Source organism: Lonchura striata, chromosome 11 (genome assembly GCF_046129695.1).
Source record: "Lonchura striata isolate bLonStr1 chromosome 11, bLonStr1.mat, whole genome shotgun sequence".
In the NCBI taxonomy this organism is placed as follows: domain Eukaryota; kingdom Metazoa; phylum Chordata; class Aves; order Passeriformes; family Estrildidae; genus Lonchura; species Lonchura striata.
Genome location: NC_134613.1, coordinates 14,778,586 through 14,797,781, shown reverse-complemented (window position 1 = coordinate 14,797,781; position 19,196 = coordinate 14,778,586). Strand labels below are relative to the sequence as shown.

General features: G+C 39.9%; 1 protein-coding gene across 3 annotated transcripts in view; it reads right to left on the bottom strand.

The window, feature by feature from the left end:
- Positions 1 to 1,708: 1,708 nt before the first annotated feature.
- The window catches only part of PDE8A (phosphodiesterase 8A), a 144,271-nt gene continuing 126,783 nt past the window's right edge, over positions 1,709 to 19,196 (bottom strand). For all 3 annotated transcript variants that reach the window (XM_021537545.2, XM_021537546.3, XM_021537544.2), the window contains 11 exons: positions 18,803 to 18,880; positions 17,785 to 17,855; positions 17,063 to 17,227; positions 14,635 to 14,683; positions 14,205 to 14,340; positions 12,309 to 12,507; positions 9,333 to 9,550; positions 8,403 to 8,535; positions 4,901 to 5,065; positions 3,868 to 3,997; positions 1,709 to 3,133 (listed from right to left, as the gene is read on the bottom strand). In XM_021537545.2, coding sequence (XP_021393220.1) covers positions 3,027 to 3,133; positions 3,868 to 3,997; positions 4,901 to 5,065; positions 8,403 to 8,535; positions 9,333 to 9,550; positions 12,309 to 12,507; positions 14,205 to 14,340; positions 14,635 to 14,683; positions 17,063 to 17,227; positions 17,785 to 17,855; positions 18,803 to 18,880 — 1,451 coding nt within the window. In that variant the 3' untranslated portion in view covers positions 1,709 to 3,026. The remainder of the gene's footprint in view (positions 3,134 to 3,867; positions 3,998 to 4,900; positions 5,066 to 8,402; positions 8,536 to 9,332; positions 9,551 to 12,308; positions 12,508 to 14,204; positions 14,341 to 14,634; positions 14,684 to 17,062; positions 17,228 to 17,784; positions 17,856 to 18,802; positions 18,881 to 19,196) is intronic.

Sequence of the window (19,196 nt, the reverse complement as noted above, 5' to 3'; positions counted from 1 at the left end):
GGAGCTGCTGGGCAGCGGCTGGCCGGGAGCCAGCGAGCGCCGGGAATGCCGGCGGCACCGGGCCCGTCCGGGAGCAGCGGGGCCAGGGCAGAGCCACCCCTGCACCCAGCTCTGCTGAGGCCACTCCTCAGTGCTGTGCCCAGTTCTGGGCTTCTCCGGGCAGCGCGGCCACCGGGGGCTGGAGCGTGTCCGGAGCAGGTGAACAGAGCTGGGGAAGGGGCTGGAGCACCAGGGCTGTAAGGAGCGGCTGAGGGAGCCGGGGGTGCTCAGCCTGCAGAAAAGGAGGCTCAGAGACCTTATCACTGCCTAGAACTACCTGAAAGGACACTGCAGGCAGGTGGGAGTCAGTCTCTCCTCCCAAGAAACAAGTGATAAGACAAGACGAAAGGACAAGGCCTCAAGTTGCACCAGAGGAAGTTTAGATTGGATATTAGGAATTCTTTTTTTTATTTGAAGGGTTGTCAAGAATTAGAACAGGCTGCCCAGGGCAGTGGTGGAGTCACCCTCTCTGAAGGGATTTAAAACATATGCAAAAGATGTGTAGATGTGGGACTTGGGGATGTAGTTTAGTGGTGGATTTGGCAGTACTGGAGGAATGGTTGGACTCTATAATCTTAAAGGTCTTTTCCATTCTTAATGATTCCATGATTTTTACCTGCAGAGAAGTCTCTGTGTCCACATGCTCATGCCCACACATCCTCTCCCATCCTCACTGTAGCAGATAAGCAGAAGAGGCACTGATGTGTCATGCACTTTTCCCCTAATGGAGACACAGGAGCCTGCAAGGAACAGAAGAGATGCATACCAGGTAGCAAATTACAGCTGGTTACAATAGATAAAGTGTAGGGAAATACAATGTGATATTGCCAACTATCAGCCAACTCTCCCTCTCCTTGCAAGTTCCCTGTGAAAACTGGATACTTGTTTTATTGAGCCTTCAATGAAAATATATCTGCTTCTTCAGCTTTGATTGTAGAATCTCTGGAAGACTGACCAGAGAAGCTTCTGTCCTACTACTGTCAGTGAGACAGTGGCACAGTCTGGACACCCCTCCCTGAGCCCCCTGGCTTAGGCAACATGCACACAAGAATTAACTAAATGGAATTACGAAAAGGGAATTCCCTGCCCCAACAGCATATAACTGAATTCTGAGTAGCTAAAGAGACCACACAAGCAGGGTAAGGCAGAAAGGCATGACAGAAATGGTGGTAGCCCATCAGTCTCACTGCCTTGGAGAGGAAGTAGAAACACAGAAGCAGGTAACACCTGAGGCACTCTTCCTTTCTTACCTTCTACTGCAGTCCCTGAATTGCTCCATCATCCACCTCTCCCCTGCTTCTGCTTCTTCAAGAATGGTTAAAAATGTCTCTGAACGCAATTGGCTCTGCAGTAACAACAGTCAGCAGCCCTTTCAGTGCCTCTGTTGGATGGATGCCCTTCTGTTGACTGGGAAGGCTGACAGGATACTCCTCGAGTCCTCCACAGCACGACACTGCGTGGAGCTGTGAAGAGACTTGTCCCAGGATACACAAGGGTCTGATGGGCTTGCCAGCTACACCTTTCATCACCCTTATGCTGTTCAACTCCCTCAACTTTTCCCTTCCCCAGACAAAAAGTATCTTAGTTATTTTTAAAATAATTTCATGTGTTTGTTAGTCTGCAAACTACAAAGTGCATATACGTTTCAAATGAAATGGGTAGGACTTGACACTTCTTAAAATATACATTTTATTATTTTCTGGTAGTTGCTATGAAGGTTTCATTCAAATTGTGAAGGTACACAGCCTTTACAAACTTTTTGAGTTGAAGGTTTGTGTTGGTGGTTTTATGATCTTTTTCTTTTATGGCAGAGGAAAATACATTGGCTATAAAATGTTGAATCACCTTAGTATCACCTCTTCATATATGCTGTGGAATGCTTTGTAGAAATACTATATAAAATAAGGCAGACTTTAACAGGGAATTCAGTCATAAAATGTCACGGGAGATAACAGAGTTCCAACACATTATTATTTTTGTAGCCAAGAGAAGATCAGGTGGTCTTCACTGGTTTGTGGGAGAACTACTGCAGTTCTGGTGCTCAGACAGTATACAGTTCTTGTTTATTTTACTATTCTCAAGTGAGACCTTTTTAATAAAACTTATTTTAATTAACATAAATCAGACAATATTTAAACATACACATCTATCCTTACAGTGCAATAAAAATGTATCATTGTATAGTATTTTGTATTTGCATTATGAAAATAAAAGGTCTGTACATCAATTAAATGTATATTAATGAGTATGAATCATGTAAATTTATAATGCATCTAAAGTTGGCTTTGGCTTTTAAGTATTTATAAATTCATAGAAAATATTGAACATCTAACAAAATAAATAAAACATAACATTTTAATCATAGATGCTAACAATCAACCTCAAAATTCTCGTGTTATTTTTTACATTTGCTACTAAATTTCTTAAGGAGAACTCACTTTCAGTAGTGCTCAGAAGTGAATGATTGCACCTTCTGTGATGTGAAAAAATACAGTACATCTATTTTTCATAGATCAAAAAATTCTTTCATAGACAGTTGTATTTTAAATGTCTGATTGTTCTACATAACTGTCTGAAGTGCTTATAAAAAGCATGTAGCTTTCTCATAAAAGCTGTGAGTCTCTATTAATAGATAAACTTCTAGTGAATGTCCTTTTCATGAGGATTCTCTTCAAGGTCTTCCAGCTTCACGTGCTGGTATGAAGATATCACAGAAGTATGTTCATAATAAACCCTCTTCAGTACAAGTACTGCAGCAATCCAGTGTAATTCCACTTGGTGGGCTTATTTCATCTGAGTCCACACATGGTACTTTGTGGAAGTCAACTGCTGACCTCGTGTTCTCTTGAACGTGAAAGTTCCCCAAGTGCATGGGCTAGCTTTACTGTAATACTGAAGAGACCAAAACAAATCTGAATTCACACAGACAAAAGTGAGCTTGAATAAATATGCATCTGGCTAGTGAATGACACACCATGGTCTAACTGCTATTCTGGTGGTGGTCGAAGGACTCGTAGGTTCCTTCCATCCAGTCCTTTCCAGTATTTAATGTTATTATTCAGATGCTCCATCAGATTTGGCAGGTCAGCAAATGCTAGGGAAGGAAGGGTAGAAAGCATTGAGTTTGCAGAACTGAAACAATCACAGATTTTGTCTGCTTAAGCATCACTTGAAATGTTCAGGCAACTGTGTTGAGTAGAAAAGCTTAAATCTGTCATACTAATGCTTGAAATAGTTTTGGCTGTATAGCTCTCAGCACTCGTGTAGCACTGAGAACTGTTCTGTAAATCTACTTAATACTGGTATTGTAAGTCCCAGCAAAGGAACACAGTTTTCCAGGGGGGGAAAACTAATCATGGTTGTAATTATCCTCCCCCATCAAACCTCAGTCACATGTCATGATCTGGCATTCAGGAGAGTCACATTTCTGACCACTTTTACCATAGAGGCAGCACTTGGAAGGAAACAGCTGCTGCCCCAAGCAGTTTCCAGACAGTAGAAATCTGCCTTGAAGAATAACCAATATTAACATGGACAAAATGACTGTGCTCAAAGAGCTGTCAAAGAGAATGTGTTCTGTTCTCTGTTTACAGAGAAGCAAGTTTAAAAAGTCAAAGATTGCCAGGATCTAGTATATTATAGACAAGCCATGAGAATTGCTTGTAGCCATACTTATAAGCAGTAATGAAGTTATTAATCTTACTTGAACTGCAGGAATCTTCCTTTTTCTCTCCCTTTATTTAGGAGCCATAAAAAAGAAATTTTGATCACAACAGCTTCAAATTTTCACAAATTGTTCACATCAGGAAACAGCAGAGTTTTGCTTACCATCCCAGGCATCAAACATATCAATAATGAAGTAATCAATGAATGATAATTGAGATTTGGGGATGCTGCAAGTATTTCTGTCAAAAACCGGCATCACAACTGGTAAACCTTGCCTCCTTTCTTCATCAGTCTGCAAGAAACATTAGTGATTATTCATCTAAGACACATTCTGTTAATGAGCTTCTTTTTTTCTTCTTGCACTGGCTAGAACATGCATCTGCTAAATCAAAGGAGGAACCTGAATAGATCTGAAGCAGCAGCAACTTAATCTTAAGCACCTAGTTGTTCAGTTTCAGCAAAACAGCAGACAAATAGTGCCTTCCAGTGTTTCCCTCAAAGGGATATATTTGTCTTCTGTATCTGCACACAAGCTAAGCCTAAGTAACATCACACATTACTAAGTTATGACTTCTTTGGACCCAAGAGCTGCTCAGCCATTTTCAGTCTCTGATGGAAGCAGTGATCTGTCCCACTCAGACATGGCAAAGTACCTTTTGTATTCCCTTACCCCTTTCTTGGGGTGCCAAGTTCCAACTGCAGTGTTTGGTATATAATCTATTATATATATATAATATAATCTATAATAATGACTGCCCTCTCCTTTTCCACATCATCCTGAAACCTTTCCTCAGCACAGTGTGCTAAGGGATTACAGCATTTCTTGGAGCGAGTGCTGCTCCCATCCAAACACTAGAACCTGCTGATACAATTCCTGAGGCAAAGCCAGCATGTGGGTACAGAAGCATCCTTCCTCTATCTTATGTGATTGGGAGTGTATTTGCAGACAAGGCTCAGAAAGCCAAATTCCAAACTGAACAACTTGAAAGCTTAAATTTTTCAGAAATTGCACAATAGAAATTGTCAACTTTGTCTCTCTGAAGGCATCTAGTTGTGTACCAGCATGAGTAATACCCATTATTATTTCTCACATTACATAATGCAGCCTGAGATATTCTGTGACACTGGCACCCTTCCCCTCCCTTTTAAAGAGATGCTCACCTGCAGTTTCAGCAGCCTGCTTTAGCTGCCTTACCTGTGCAAAGTACTCCTCAGAGATGCGTCCAGCCCATTCTATACACTGTTCTCTGGGTCTGCACGGATTGGAAATGTCAGCACACTTTATCAACATGCGTTTGATGAGGATACGGTTTTCAGGAGACCTGAGAACAGTTTTGATGGACTCTCCATCACCATTATTCTGTAAAATTTAAGAATTAAAAACAATCCATTAGCAAGGTCTCCATGCACTAACTCAAAGCTTTTGTGCTTTGGGAATGCTTTCAGCACATCATACAGGGATCAGTCCGCTACTGGCTACCAGATTTGATGTCTAACTGAATTTATAGGTGGATTATGAAAGTCAGCCATAGCTCTGAGCTAGCACTGAACTCCAGTTTCTGGATTCAGTCACTGGCTTTGTGACAGATCTCTTTGGCATCTTTGGGCAAGTCATCTATCTGTCTATTCCTTATCTGCCTTCTCAAAAGTGTGGAGAGGAATACATTCATCACTACACACATAGTGATGAGGACTGTGTAGGCAGAAAAATGTAACTCTGCTGAAAACCAAGGATTAATGGACTTGCAAATTAAGAGTGGAATAGTTGGTTTGAAAAGAGGGACTGACCCGAGAGGCAGAGTCACCCTTGGCACACAAACCCCATCAGTGTATCAATCATTCTGACAGCACTGCTACTATTCAGAATCAGATCCTACACTGCCTCCCAGGCATGTTCCTCATTCCCTTCCCTTGCTGCTGGACTCTTTAAGGATGGATAGGTACAGGAGTTTACACTGCTGTCTACTCAGAATAGAAACTCTTTGAAGAAAGGAACATACAAGACTTTTTTGGCACTTAATAAGGTCTTGCTCTACAGTCAGAGCATGGAAGAAGTAACGAACAATAATGATAATAATAATGTGCTACCAGTTCCTGCAGTTTTTTGTACAAAGAGGGAGAAAGCATTAAGAAACATTCAAACAAAGCAGCAGAAACATTCTGACCTTTTATTAGGTCAGAATAACCATGATATTTTTCAGATGAAAATTCTTGTGGGGAAGAAAGTTCTCCCTAAAGGAAGAAACTGACAGTAATAAAAAAAAATTGATAGTATAGAAATGGCTCAGAAATACCAGCTCCACAGGTCTCACCAAAATGAGATGTCTAAACCAATTATTTTTTCTCATTTCTAGGTATGTGGAAGGGAAAACAGAAGAAAAAAGGTGAGATGTGCATTTCATGGAAAAATTATATATGAGAAAGCCAACATAAAGTGACAGAAGCTCCAGAAACACAAGTATGGAAATTAGGTATGGAAAATTAAGAGATTGTTTGGTTATGAATAGAAGAGAATATCCTAGCAGGTAAACCACCAGGGAACAAGAAAGGATGTTCACCTCTGAGATCTGTTCAAACCAAAGGCACAGTTCTACTTGCTAGATGCAGATGTCTTGGGAATAAAATGTGTTAACTGTGCTCAGTCCCAGCATCCTGCTCAGAGTGCAGAGGTGTCTCTGCATGTCAGATGTTGACTTCCTGTCATAGCTTAGGTGACATCAGGAGGGGAAATGGGAGGATAAAGGATGCTGGAGTTGGAAAGGATTTTTTTCAGTTTATGAAACAAAAGCAGAGAGGAAACAAACAGAGCAGCTTCTCAGCATGGCTCTTTGAACAAATTTGTATAAAAATAATAAATTAAAAAAAAAAAAAAAAAAAGAAGTGGAACTGTCCCATTTGGAACAGGCGGTTGGCAGCTCAGCCTGCAAACACTCCACTGAGTCACCACCATGACTGGAAAGCAGGCCAGAAAACACACACTGCTGCTGCAGCCAGAGGGACAGCAGACTTGAAAGAGGGGCTAACAGCGTTGTTCTGCTCAGCACAATAAATAATTTGCTTTACCCACTCACACATTACAGGCCTTTTCATAAGAACTTGCCAAACTGAAACTCCCAGCTGAAAGAAGAGAAACATTTTGCTTCTTGTTTTCAATATAAATTATATATTCTTTGTCTTCCTTCCCATCCTTGGGCACATCTAAATGCCTTGTGGGGCAGATAATTTCCCTGCAGTCTCTGGGGCTTAAGGGTAGAACTAAACTTTTGTTTCATTTTTCTATGTCCCTGTTTGTGTTTTTACTCTCTGACTGTACAGGTCTAAGCCCTGTTCTTCAGCAGACCAGCTGTTTAGCTCTCTGTAATAGGCAAGAAGAAGAGTTTGGCTCTTTGAATGGATGCTGCTGCTCTAAGAACTGCTGCATCCCAGCCCTTGGGGCTGGGAAGAGGGGCTCTGCACACCAAGCCAGCCAGTGCAGGGCCCTTCAGCAAGACCAGGAGCCCTACAGGGTTACACACTCCACAGGGCCAGTGCAGTGCACTGTACCCAGCATCAGCAGCTCCCTTGTTCTCCTCCTGCACCAATGTTGCTATGCTCATCCAGAGAGGCTGCCCAGCAGGGAACTTAACATCCTTTCTTCTAATTTGTTCAGCACACCCAGAACTTTGGCTTCACATTCACAGAGTTCCCATTAGCATTGCCAGGTGCCAAGAACAAAGCTAATTCTAGCCTATACTCCTGTGGACAAAGGTACAGTTCTTCAATTAAGCTCCAGTCTGCTTCTCATGGGTGAAGGAACAAGACCTGTTTGCCTCCCACTCTTGGATAATAAAAAGACTGCCTTCCCCCATTACACACAACAGTTATAAATGTGGCTTTCTAAAAAACATGGTAAGAAAATACAGAAAACCATTATGGCTCCTACATGACGTTGCCACCGATGCAAGCTTTATCATGACCATTTCTACAAGTCTTCTTTTTGCAAAAATCATTCCAATGAAATTATACACTGCTCTTACTGGCAACAAAACTGCTGGTTGAAGCTGTTATTGAAACTGGTGTGGTTTTTCAGAAAGAGTTCTTAACAGGCAATTTCTTTGTGTCCATGGGGTTCCAGATGGCTATTGATTATATGATACATAATGTCACCATCATCTATTTTAAAGATTAAAAAAGAAAGCAGAGAGAAACCCCATGAATGCTGCCAGGCAGCACTGGAGGCTGAGGGCCTTATTCCCAGAGAATGCACCACATGCCAGCCCACGGACCTGCCCTTATGCTGTACCCCCAGCATGTCCCCTTGGGAGGGATGTAATTCAGCCTCTGCTTTGAAACAGACCTTGTCTCCATTGCAGAAATGGCCAACAACAATGCCCAGTCTCACCACTTCTTCCATGGGAGTGACTGGGTTAATCCAAGTGGCATTTTTACATGAAAACATACAGCCCAGGGTCCTGTTCCAAGTACGACATCACAGCACTGTGATATTAATAGGACCCAAGTGAATCCCACTCACCCTCCAAGTAACAACCATGTTAGGCAGAAGGGGATTCAAACCCAGAGGTGAAAGATAGATCTCCAGCCTCTCTTTTTCCACATTTCTGATAAACTTTCTCAGAACACCATGTGGGAATTTCCCACTGCCAAGAGTTCCCAGTCCCTGCCTAGGCATTTTAAGGAGGACTTGCAGTGTTGCTTACCCCATTTTCTTCTAGTGCTGCCAAGGGTTTGTTAATGCTGTTGACAAACTTGTTGACATGCTCAAAGTGCTTTGTCATTTCTGTTGCTAAGACCATGTCAATAATGACTTGGCGAAGGGTTCGATACTCATTCCTGTTTAAAGAAGGAAACAATTAAGAATGCTGGCTGGGTCACAAAGGGCTGGTTGCTAAAACAAGTCTAACAAAATTGCAACAGACCATTCCTGTTTGAGAGAGGTGCTAGGGGAAGAAAGAACAGTAATAGAGGCTTAGGCAGCTGCGTCTCTGTTAGATGTAGGAGTACCTTTGGTGTGTAGGGACATACGTGTTCCAGGCATGACTGATCTCTAGGAGAAACAGTACCAGAGCTGAGCAGAAGCAGAGGCTTAGGAGGCTGCTAGGACATGCCATACCTGCATGTTCCCAAGGCTTTTAGCACAGACACACAGCTGTGGCTCACTCTCCAGTCAAGTTTTCAGCAATATTTTTTTATTGTATCTTGAGTGAGCCAAGGCAATGATCACATCTATGCCCTAAATGCATCTCTGAGGCTGCAGAGCAACAGGTCCTTCATTATCTCTGACACGGCTCTGTGGCTCTTTCTCTCCTTGTTCTGTACCCACCCAGCCATAGCTTGTTCTCTACATTCAGTGACACAAAACAACTCTTCTAGACTTGCTCATATTAAGATTCACACTAAATTCCTTAGATAGAGCCTGCCTTTTTACGGACAGGAGACAGTGGGGAATTACTCATAAGTCTTTGCAGGAGAGACAGAAACATTCTGCTCTTTAAGAAACAAATTTCACAAGGGCCATGGACAGTTATCCACCAGGCACTGCCCTCCTCTAGGGTGCCTGTTTGCCTTCCTACACAGAAGGAAGTGAGAGATGTTAGTGGGCAGAAAAGGACCCTGGGGGTTAAGCTCACCTCTCCATGTTTTTAAATATATTGCATTTGCCATCCCGGGTGGTGAGCTGGAAAGCCAGGGCAGCATGGTGGCTCTCCAGCACGGCCGTGTCGTTGTAGAGAATTGCAAGCTCACTGCCAGCATTGCACAGGAAGGAATTTGTTCTTCCTGGGTGATCCACATCATGGACTGTGGCAGCAATGAGTGCGGCAACCTCATCAATTGGATCCAGAGTTTGCTGAAAACAGAAGGGTGCTTAGTTTTCCTGGCACACTCATGAGAAACCCTGTTCTGTCCATAAGATTAAGCCGAGTCGCTGAGGAATAAAAGCCAAAACTCTAGAGATCAGTAAGGGTCAGATGTTCTACACAGAGCAATGGAAAATTCATTATAAGCTTCACTGAACATTGCATGACTTTTTTGGCCATTTTGTACCTCTCAAATTTTGCCTTACCCACACCTTTGTCACAGCACATCAAATTAAACAAATGTAAAGGAATAAATTAGTTTGTGTTTTCTAGCAACACTGAAACTACTTTCACTTGGAGTTAAGGTATTTGGCTTAGAAAAAAGACCAATATTGCTAAAAATTATTCTATTACCACCCCTTAATTTCCTTTGGCAATTTAATGTGTCCTAATCATGTTCCATTTAAGTGCTGGCCAGGTTTACAGTTTGAAAAGAATGCTATCCATACATCCAGTTCTTTAATAATGCTGTCCTGGGTTACAGCTAATGTGTATTCTGTGGAGAATATTTGATGTTTTGTATCCATGGATAAATTACATGACACATGTTCTGTACTTTCTGTGTCACATTCTGATTCTGGAAGCATGCTGCACTCCAAGCTTTATAAAGATTTTTTTAAACTCCAAGTTTACTTGCAATGGGCATTGATTTATGCCTATTTTCATCTACCCTGTCATGAAATACAAACCTATTTGACTCTTAAGATTTTACATTTAAGTGTTAATACTTCATTAATAGCATAAAGGGGAACAAGAATTAAGCATCTCAGAAATATTTTGTATACGTTTGGAAACCACCCTTTGTGCTGTGTTTATACTGGCATTTGTGAAGGACCACAGATACAAAATAATTATATTAAAATTTTTAATAAAATGAAAGAGACACAAGAGCAGAAATATTCCCATTTGAATCTGGGAGCAGGGCAGATAATTTTCATTCCAATTTGCTTTAATTTGAGGTCCAAATTCTGTATGGGCCCTCGACTACCATTCGTAATAGTTACACTTGGTAGGTAAAAAGACAAACCCTTCCCTTCTTCACACCTCCTGAAATTATGCAATGATTTGACTTTGTAGGAACAGGGATATTATGAGAACTGTCAAGAGAGTCTCGTAGAGAACAAGAGAAGGCAAATAATTCTTTCTGCTCTAGTTCATAGTTAGCATTGTCTGAAATACTCTGCTGTGTGTTAGCTTCTTCCTTTTTTCTTTCAGCTGCTGCTCCTGGGGTTCTATTTTTGTGGTATGCAGTTCAGAGAGAGGGATTTCCTCAGAGGGACACACTGACCAGCGTTCAGCCTGGCTGAGAAAGACCTGTGCAGATGGGAAATGGCCAGAAACATGAGAATGCCTGGAGGACAACAGCAGTCTACCTGACTTATTTCACAGGGATTTACAGTACTTTTACACCCAACATCAAGTCAAGGATTCTAACTTTGTTATCTTAACTCCCATGGCACAGAAGTGAAAACTATTCTGAAATACGGCTTCAATTTCAGAGCCAGAAAATTTTCCTAGGCAAGTTGAACTGAGTTCAAGCTACCAAAAAAAATATTCTCAGCATGAATTTCAGTGGCAGAATTGGGCTTTCTGTGTTTAGATTAAGTTGAACTCTGTGCAACACAAAAGCAGCTGGGCTATAACTTTGAAAAGATTAAGAGAGAATTCTGAACTTTGATTCTGCTCCTTCTGTTGCTGCAACATTTTTTTCTCTTCCTATGCCTATGGAGGAATGGAAATAACATTCTGGAAAAAGAGTAGGCAGTCATGCTTCTGTGGCATTGAAATGGATCCAGATCTTGTCTGTTTTTTATAGATATTCTTGGGAAGACCAGCTAAACCTCTGGCAAATCAGGAGCTGAAAAAAATCCAGTGACATTCTATCCCCACTTGGCACATAGTAATTGTAAATCAGCCTCTGGAGAGCACATTAATGAGCTGCAGCTCCAAGTTAACAGAATTACTACAGTTTAATGAGCTGTCAGAAGCTTGTTTACAGTCACAAATTTCTCAGCCAGGTGCCCATCATTGGTACTATCCTTAGGCAGGCCAGTTCAGAACTTCTACCCCAGACTGAGACTCAGAAAAAAGTCCCACCACTCTGCTGCACACACACCAAGCACTGCTTTATTCCCCTTCTCCAGTCCGGGCATGTGAGGGCAAAAGTCGCTCTGATTTATTCTGGTTGTCAGTGGCTCTAATACCCCAGTGGGTGTTATGGTACTGACAAGTAAGTAATTTTTTTCCATTTTTTTCAATTTTTTTCTCCTCCAATGCAGTCTCTTTAAGCCTCAGGGCATCTTCTCCAGGGGGTGATATAGCCTACTTTATGGCCTATATTGTCCTGGGAGTCTTTTGCAAAATGACCATCACAAGGCATAAGAGATGGTAATTTATCACATTAAATCTGTATTTGGCATGTAACATCACAAAAGTAATTATGTCATTAGCTCACCTGTCTGAGAAGGTTTACCTATATAACTTTTCAAGAAGTTTTACTTGAAAAGAAGGTTTTCTTATCCTCCCATCAAGAATTGTTCAATTCTGTAATGTTAGTATCCATCCTTCTACACATACTATAAGAGAGATCCTAGAATTCATGTAAAGAAGCCCAGTTCTTTTACCTCAGAGTTACCAAACTGGTTGGCACTGGGCAGACATTTGGCTTTTGAATCTGTTTCTGAGAGATCCTTCTTTGATTGCATCTGTATTTTCTAACTAAACTGTTTCTCATAAATGTGGACTCACCTTTACTCTTTCTTTAGACAAGAAGTAAGCAGTAGCGTGTAGTACATCTGCTGAATGAGTAGAATTATGGTAGGAGTTGGAGGAATGGTAGTTAGCCTCAATAACTTGTAACCATGACCTCAGAGTGGATTCTGAACAGTTTAGGAATTCACAGATTCCAAAGCGAGCAAATATTTTGAGACCCAGATAAACCAAAGGCCTGTGGAGAAAAATAAACATAAAGTTTTAAAATGAATGCAGCTGAAAGAATATTATATAGCATAAACAGTATGAATCCACACAGCATTTTTAGCTAATGACATATGTAATGATGTGTAAGGACTTGTTACAGAATTGCTGTGTCATATACTGGAATTGTAACATTAGTTACAACAAAGTCAAATCCCCCTTAATTCCCCCCAGTGCCAGACAAAGGTGTCTCCATGTTTTTCTGTCAGGGAACTGTAATGTACTAAAATTTAATTAATTATCCCGGCTTTATTACCATATGTCTGCTTGGACTTAAGGCAATACTAGTAATATATTCATACTTGTGAGTAATTGAAAATCACTTTATTTATCTTAACAAATTAATTGCTGCTATTTAAACACAGTAGGAAGCAATCATAATTATTCTACCTTTAATAAAAGTACAGGCAACAAAGTACCTCCTTTGTCCCTCTGTGATCCCTCCAGATCAGTAAGAATAGAGAAACCTACCTGATGATCTCATGCATTTTGGCTGGGATAATTAATTGAGTTGCTGCAATGTACCCATTAAATGTTTTAAATCACACAGACTGACTGTATTTTTACATTTTTCTTGTCAATTACTTATCTCTATTACTTCATTAGAAATCAAAATGTAGCAAAGAAAGAAAACCTAAAGCAAGTGGATGTAAATATCTTCATTTAAAATAAAATAATTTTAAAGAAGAATAAAACCCTGGGGGGTTTTGCACCTTTTTGGTCTATAAAACCACAGTTTAATAATGAAGTGCATATTTGTTAACTAAGTGCCTGACATCTTTCTTAGACTTTGATTTTGAATAACTTCCAAAGGTCTTACAGATCTGGGATTTTGACAAAGGGTTTAAGATAGTCAATTCATTGCAGGATCTGGTCTCCAAATTAGTGTCTCACAAAAGCTTTTACCTAAGACAAAGCATGATAAATGAAACTAGGCCTGAAAGGGAAACTTTTCAAAAGCATAAGAAAATAAAATAAAGGATTTAAACAGAAAGAACAATTTACAGTCTTAGGGGGTGCCTTTGATACTAATGAAATTCAGTCTATTAAAACTGCTGATCTGCTTTTGAAAACTTCTATGATGGAAATTGGTATGCCCTGCTTTTTGTCAGTAAATGTGCTTCAGTTAACCTTATACATAAAATATAACCTGCCAAGAATAAAGACCTTCCTCTAATCCCAGAGAAAGGTAATGGGAATTCTGCTGAAAAGCTGTTTTGGAACTGTTCAAGAATAAAACCTTCCCAATCAAATGGAAAGAAAATAAAACCCGATCTGTTTCAACTTATCAAATCAAGATCAGTATGTTGACTCTGTGTGTAGTTTGCCATAACAGAAATTTGAATCTCCACAAAAAAAAAGTATAACTTTTATATTACTGAATAAAGGAAGACTTTAAAAATTATGCTGTATACCATACCAAAGATATATAATCTTCACTTTTACATCCACTGTGAATTTATAAGAAATAGTGCACAATGAAACAAAAGCTATTTAAGATGCATACATAACTAGAAATTACTATGAGAAAATGTCAAACATCTGACATTGACATTAAAATTAATTCAGTTGTAAAAGCACAGGTAGAGAATTTAAAGATCTGATTAGAGGATGACATTTAAGTCACTTTTCAGCAACTCCAGTTTATGAGCTCTTGCATTTACTGACCTTTTATGGGTGGCAGCCTCAAGTTCAAAGATATCAAAATCCCACTGTTCCTCATTTTCCATTGCCTGTGTTATCCGTGGGGGTATGTCATTGAGGGAGATTGGAGAGCTCAGACTGCCAGCAACCTGATGAGTTTCTTTTGAGGAATACAGTTATTACTACATGTATTTATTGATGGTATATTATGTAATATATTTAATAGTGAGATACAATTTTACTGAATGACCATGCTTTCTCTTCTGTAGTAACACCTGGCTCAGTAATGCTGCAGAAAAATGCTTATAGATAAATCCCTCCACACCAAAAAAAAAAAAAAAAAAAACACAAACAAAAAAATGCTTAAAAAAAAGAACATCTAATCCTATTTCCCCTGCTTCTTAGATTTCTGAACATGTTTTAATATCTCAGTAGCTGCCAAATTAAAACTTACGTTTTGCTGACAATATGTATTCGTTCCCTGATAATCTTCGTAAACCATCCTGTTAAATGAAAGTTGCAAGTTAAATGGAGGGTATTGCACAATAGGTCTAGGAGATGACACCAAGTAGGAGCACAACAACTTCAGAGAGGCCTGACTGTAACCTGCCACAGCCATCAGAGCTGCCTCTCCTTATTTGTTTGTACTGTTCAGATTAGCCTGGTTTACACATAGCTCGTAACAGATGAGGAACTGCAGGCTAGGGTATTCAATATGGACTCAGGTAGGTAAAAACTCAGGTTTCTCAGGTGCAGAGGAAGGTCTAGAATTGCAGCCCCACATCTGTCTTTGTCTGGCCAACATGCACACCAGCTGTGGGTCTGTGCCTCAAAGCAGACACGGTATGTCCACACACTTCCAGCAACAAGCAAAGGTGGGTGGTGAGAGGGAGTGGATGGAGATATTCCCCTGCTCTCCTGCCCTAGTATTGGCAGATCCAGTCACCTCAGCAGCATAAGAATCTCATGAGAATCTCAGGAACAAATTACTCTGAGGCTTCTTTTCTAGCACACAGAATGTGTACATGTTTATTCTTCAGTTCAGTGCCTCCCAGGCTAATTCTGGCATGATGCCTATATGTGAACACTGAGATGATGGATTAAAACTAACAGAATTATGTATTTAATATTTACTTTTCATTTTATAATTCTAAATGCTGTGGCCCAAATCCTGCTTGCTCTTTTGAGGTTACAGCTGTTAGCTCATGTTTAGCCCATGATGTAAAAAAACAGTGTTAAAAAAAATACTTCTGAATTCACCTTATTAAAAATGTTATTCACACCAATTACAGCAAAAGTAAATGTGGATCTTGTATCTGAACATGGAATATAACAGCTTAACAGAGCTGTTATAGCTAATTCTTATTTTCATATTTGTAAGTAAATGAGTCTGGAGTTCAGTCATTTAAAAGGAAGGGGAGTACAAGAGTGGCTGTTCAATAGAACTGCTATGACACAAGTATTTAGGTCACCAGATGCCGCCTATCATTTAGCATCAAAGATTAGTTTTTAAGAGTTGAAATAGCAGATGTAATTGTATCTGGTACATCTATCTTTGAACTCCAAATGCCCTTCCTGCTTGAGAGTTCAAATCCAATAACATATTACTTGTTTCCTTCTCAGATGTAACTTCTGAACGCAAATGGAACAATATAATTATGTTTTCAGCAGACCCTTTGATGGAAAAATGTTTATCTCCAATAACTTTAAAGCTCATACCATGCCATATGCTCTGAAATTAATTTTCTCAGCTTTTATTATTGCTCCATAAAAAAGCCTTGGGTTTATTTTTAGTAAAGATTTTATATTTTGCAATATTGTTATCTTTAAGTTTGTGGACCAAATACAATCAAAATACAAGTGCACATAAGAATCAACAATCCACAAAAAGGAGAAACCAGTCGAGTTTATGGACTCTTACATATTCAGCCGGAGAAAAGATTCACTTCAAGACTAATGATTATATGTATCAATATTCTTCCTATATTTTTGTAGTTAAGGTAACAATAAATTTTGTCTACTCAGTTAGTAAATACAACCCAGTATGAACCGTTTCAGGTCTTCTGGAATTCTGGGAGTCTCCCACATGCTTCTGCTGATTAGATATTTGCTGTGGTATTTTTAAAGGTAAAATACACAAACTATTTGAAGATTCTGATAGATACTGCAAAGGTGTCATTATAGTTCCAACATGAAACTATAATAGCCCAGAGACATCTCTGAAAAGCTCACATTTTGTAAGCCTTTTTGCATCCAACACAATGTAATTTTTTTCCCTGATGTAGCCTTTCATATGCAACCTACAGAGTAATGAGAGCACATATCCTTAGGGCACAGGTAACATTCATCTAAACTCATCTTGTTAACATCAGGAGGGTCAGACTCCAGGCTCTCAAGGTTTGGGTTCAGTTCTTGCTCCACTTTGTGACCTTTGTTCAACTTTGGGTACTATGCTATAGGTACAAATGTAATCCAACAAACAGCAAGAATGTATTTTGCATTCTTTTGAAAACATTATTTTGATAGACTGAAAAGCCCCCAAAAACCACATCGTTCTAATCCTCATTAATAAATAAAATATCTGGTTCTCTTTCTTTCTTCCTCTCCCATCTGTACCTTACTGAAACTAATCACATTGAAAACACATTTGTGTTTACTTTCCATTTTTAGCTAAACTAATGTTTTAAAGGGGCTGGTCAATTTTCTTCCCATTTTCAAAGCTACATTATTCAAGTAGGGGGAGAAATTCCACAAAAAGATGTGTGCAGTTTTTCCTGAAAATTTAGCATTGTAGAGCACATGGCAGATGATAAAGATCAAGTAACTGGGAAAATCAGGCAGCAAACATTAATCAAGAGCTGTTTGTGGCAGTAAGTACTTACTGTCATTAACCCTCCAACAAGGTCACTTGTATGTGGATCCTCATCTTTTGTCCCCAGTTGTGGAGAGTACAATTCAGTGGTTCTTAAAATCTCCAAAGCCCGGTCTAAAGCTTCTGCAACTGGCAAGGGACTGCTCTCTTGTGCAGCATTGATGATGTTTATTACCTAATGCAGCATCAGACATATGGTGAACTTAGAAGTGATTTTTAAAAAACAGAGACACTCATTAATTAGTATGGAAAACTCAGGAAAATAACAAGATTTAATCTGCATGGGGGAAAAACAAAATGAAAGGGATGTTACTGAAATGTTGATATTTGCTACTAACTCTGGGAATAATATAGTGGCCTTAAGGAAACTTAAGGCATCTTACTTAATGACTTTCTCCTCCAAGGCACAGCCTCTGAATGTTTCTGAATGGATTTAATGTGACTTTCTCCCCCTTACCTCTCACAATTTATTAAAGAGCTGTTTTTTGGCAAATTTTTGAATAGTTTTAGAATGCAGTTGACAATGCATAAGTAAGAAGTCTCTCCTTCTTAAAAAGGGTATTGTATGGCTGACTCCATGGATGACACTGTACCAAGCAGGTTTGGGAGATCTTTGCTCAGAGTAGCTGCCTTTTTGAAGCTATAGCAGTGTGGGGGGTGAACAGGGAAGGAGCTGCACCAGAGGCTGGTGCTGCCCTGGAGCCTCATGGCCCAGCACAGCTGTGACATTACCTTGGTGATGGGAGCCTCGATAGTCATGGAATGGACCCTGGCCATGGAGGAGCGGCGCCGCTGGGAGCTGCCTGTGTGCAAAACAGAGCAGAATTTGTACCCTGATTGCAGAGACAAGGCTGGGCTGGAGGATCAGCCAGGATCCTGAGGCCTTTTCTGCACTGCTTGCCCTGCTGTGCCTTTCAGAGTCAATCTACTGCAGAATGCACAACTGCAAAGAGATGCTGGCTGAACCACTGATGTCCCTGATTAGAGATAAGTGGCTGTAACAGCCTGGCAAAATTATGGCTTTGTTTTATTATTTTAAATATTCACTAACAAACTCAGTTAAAAGACTAGACATATATGTGTGTAAAAACTGGCAGGCACAGGTAGGTAACCAGTGAATTTAGATTATTACAGGATCTATCTACTCTTGCTGACTGATGCAATATGACAAGTCATAATGAGTCAGCTTCCAAGCTGAGGTAAATCACTGAAGCTCTTTTGAAGTGGGTACCTATGCCAACTAAAAAAAGCAGAGGTTTGGGCTTATTACATTGGAAATTTAAAAACAAATGTTTTATATTGGTTAGCAATTTTAGTTGTGCAAAAAAAAGGTCAAGATGAGATTTTTCTGGATATTGTGCTACCTATAAAATGCAGACATCTTTGTTACTTATTGTGCTGAGCAGTTCTTAAGAAGAAGAGTCAATGCTATTTTTGCTATACTGGAATATGACTGGATTCTCACTGCCACGGACATGCTTCACTAATGTATGCTGCCTAGACTGTGATGAGAGATGATTTAACAGAAGTATGTAAGTGCCAGCAACAGTTTTGAATATGTAACTCATCTATCAAGTTTGGGGTGATCTAACAGAGCAAAATACAACACAGTGAAAGAAAACAAAATTAAGAAAAAAATATCTTCCTATCACTATAAAGGGAAGAGGTAAGAAATGTAACAATTTGTGTATTGGGTTTGCATGACAACTCCAACTCAGCCAGACCCAACACAATGAGTTGTTTCACATACCATCACTCCCACGTGATGTTGTGGATCTGACATCCAGGGATCCTTTCCTCATGTCTTTGTGTCTACATGTCTGAGTATCTGTGAAGAAAATGATATTGCATAAAGACACAAAGTTTTGCCTAAGATGCATGTTAAAGGAACCGAAGCTCAGAAAATCCTGGCAGCAGCTGAGTGACATTGACCTCAATGCTTCAGCAGATTAGAGCTGATCAAAGTGCCTTTTAAAGCTCTTGCCCTATTCCAGTCCTGAACCCAGTCAAGTTCTCAAGCAGAACATGCCTAAATGTTTGTGCAGAAGAAAACAGTGTAGAGAGAAAATCTCCTCTCTTGCCACTGTGACATAATTGCAGCTGCAGACACAACTTGTGCAGCACACCTGAGCTGACTCAAGTAA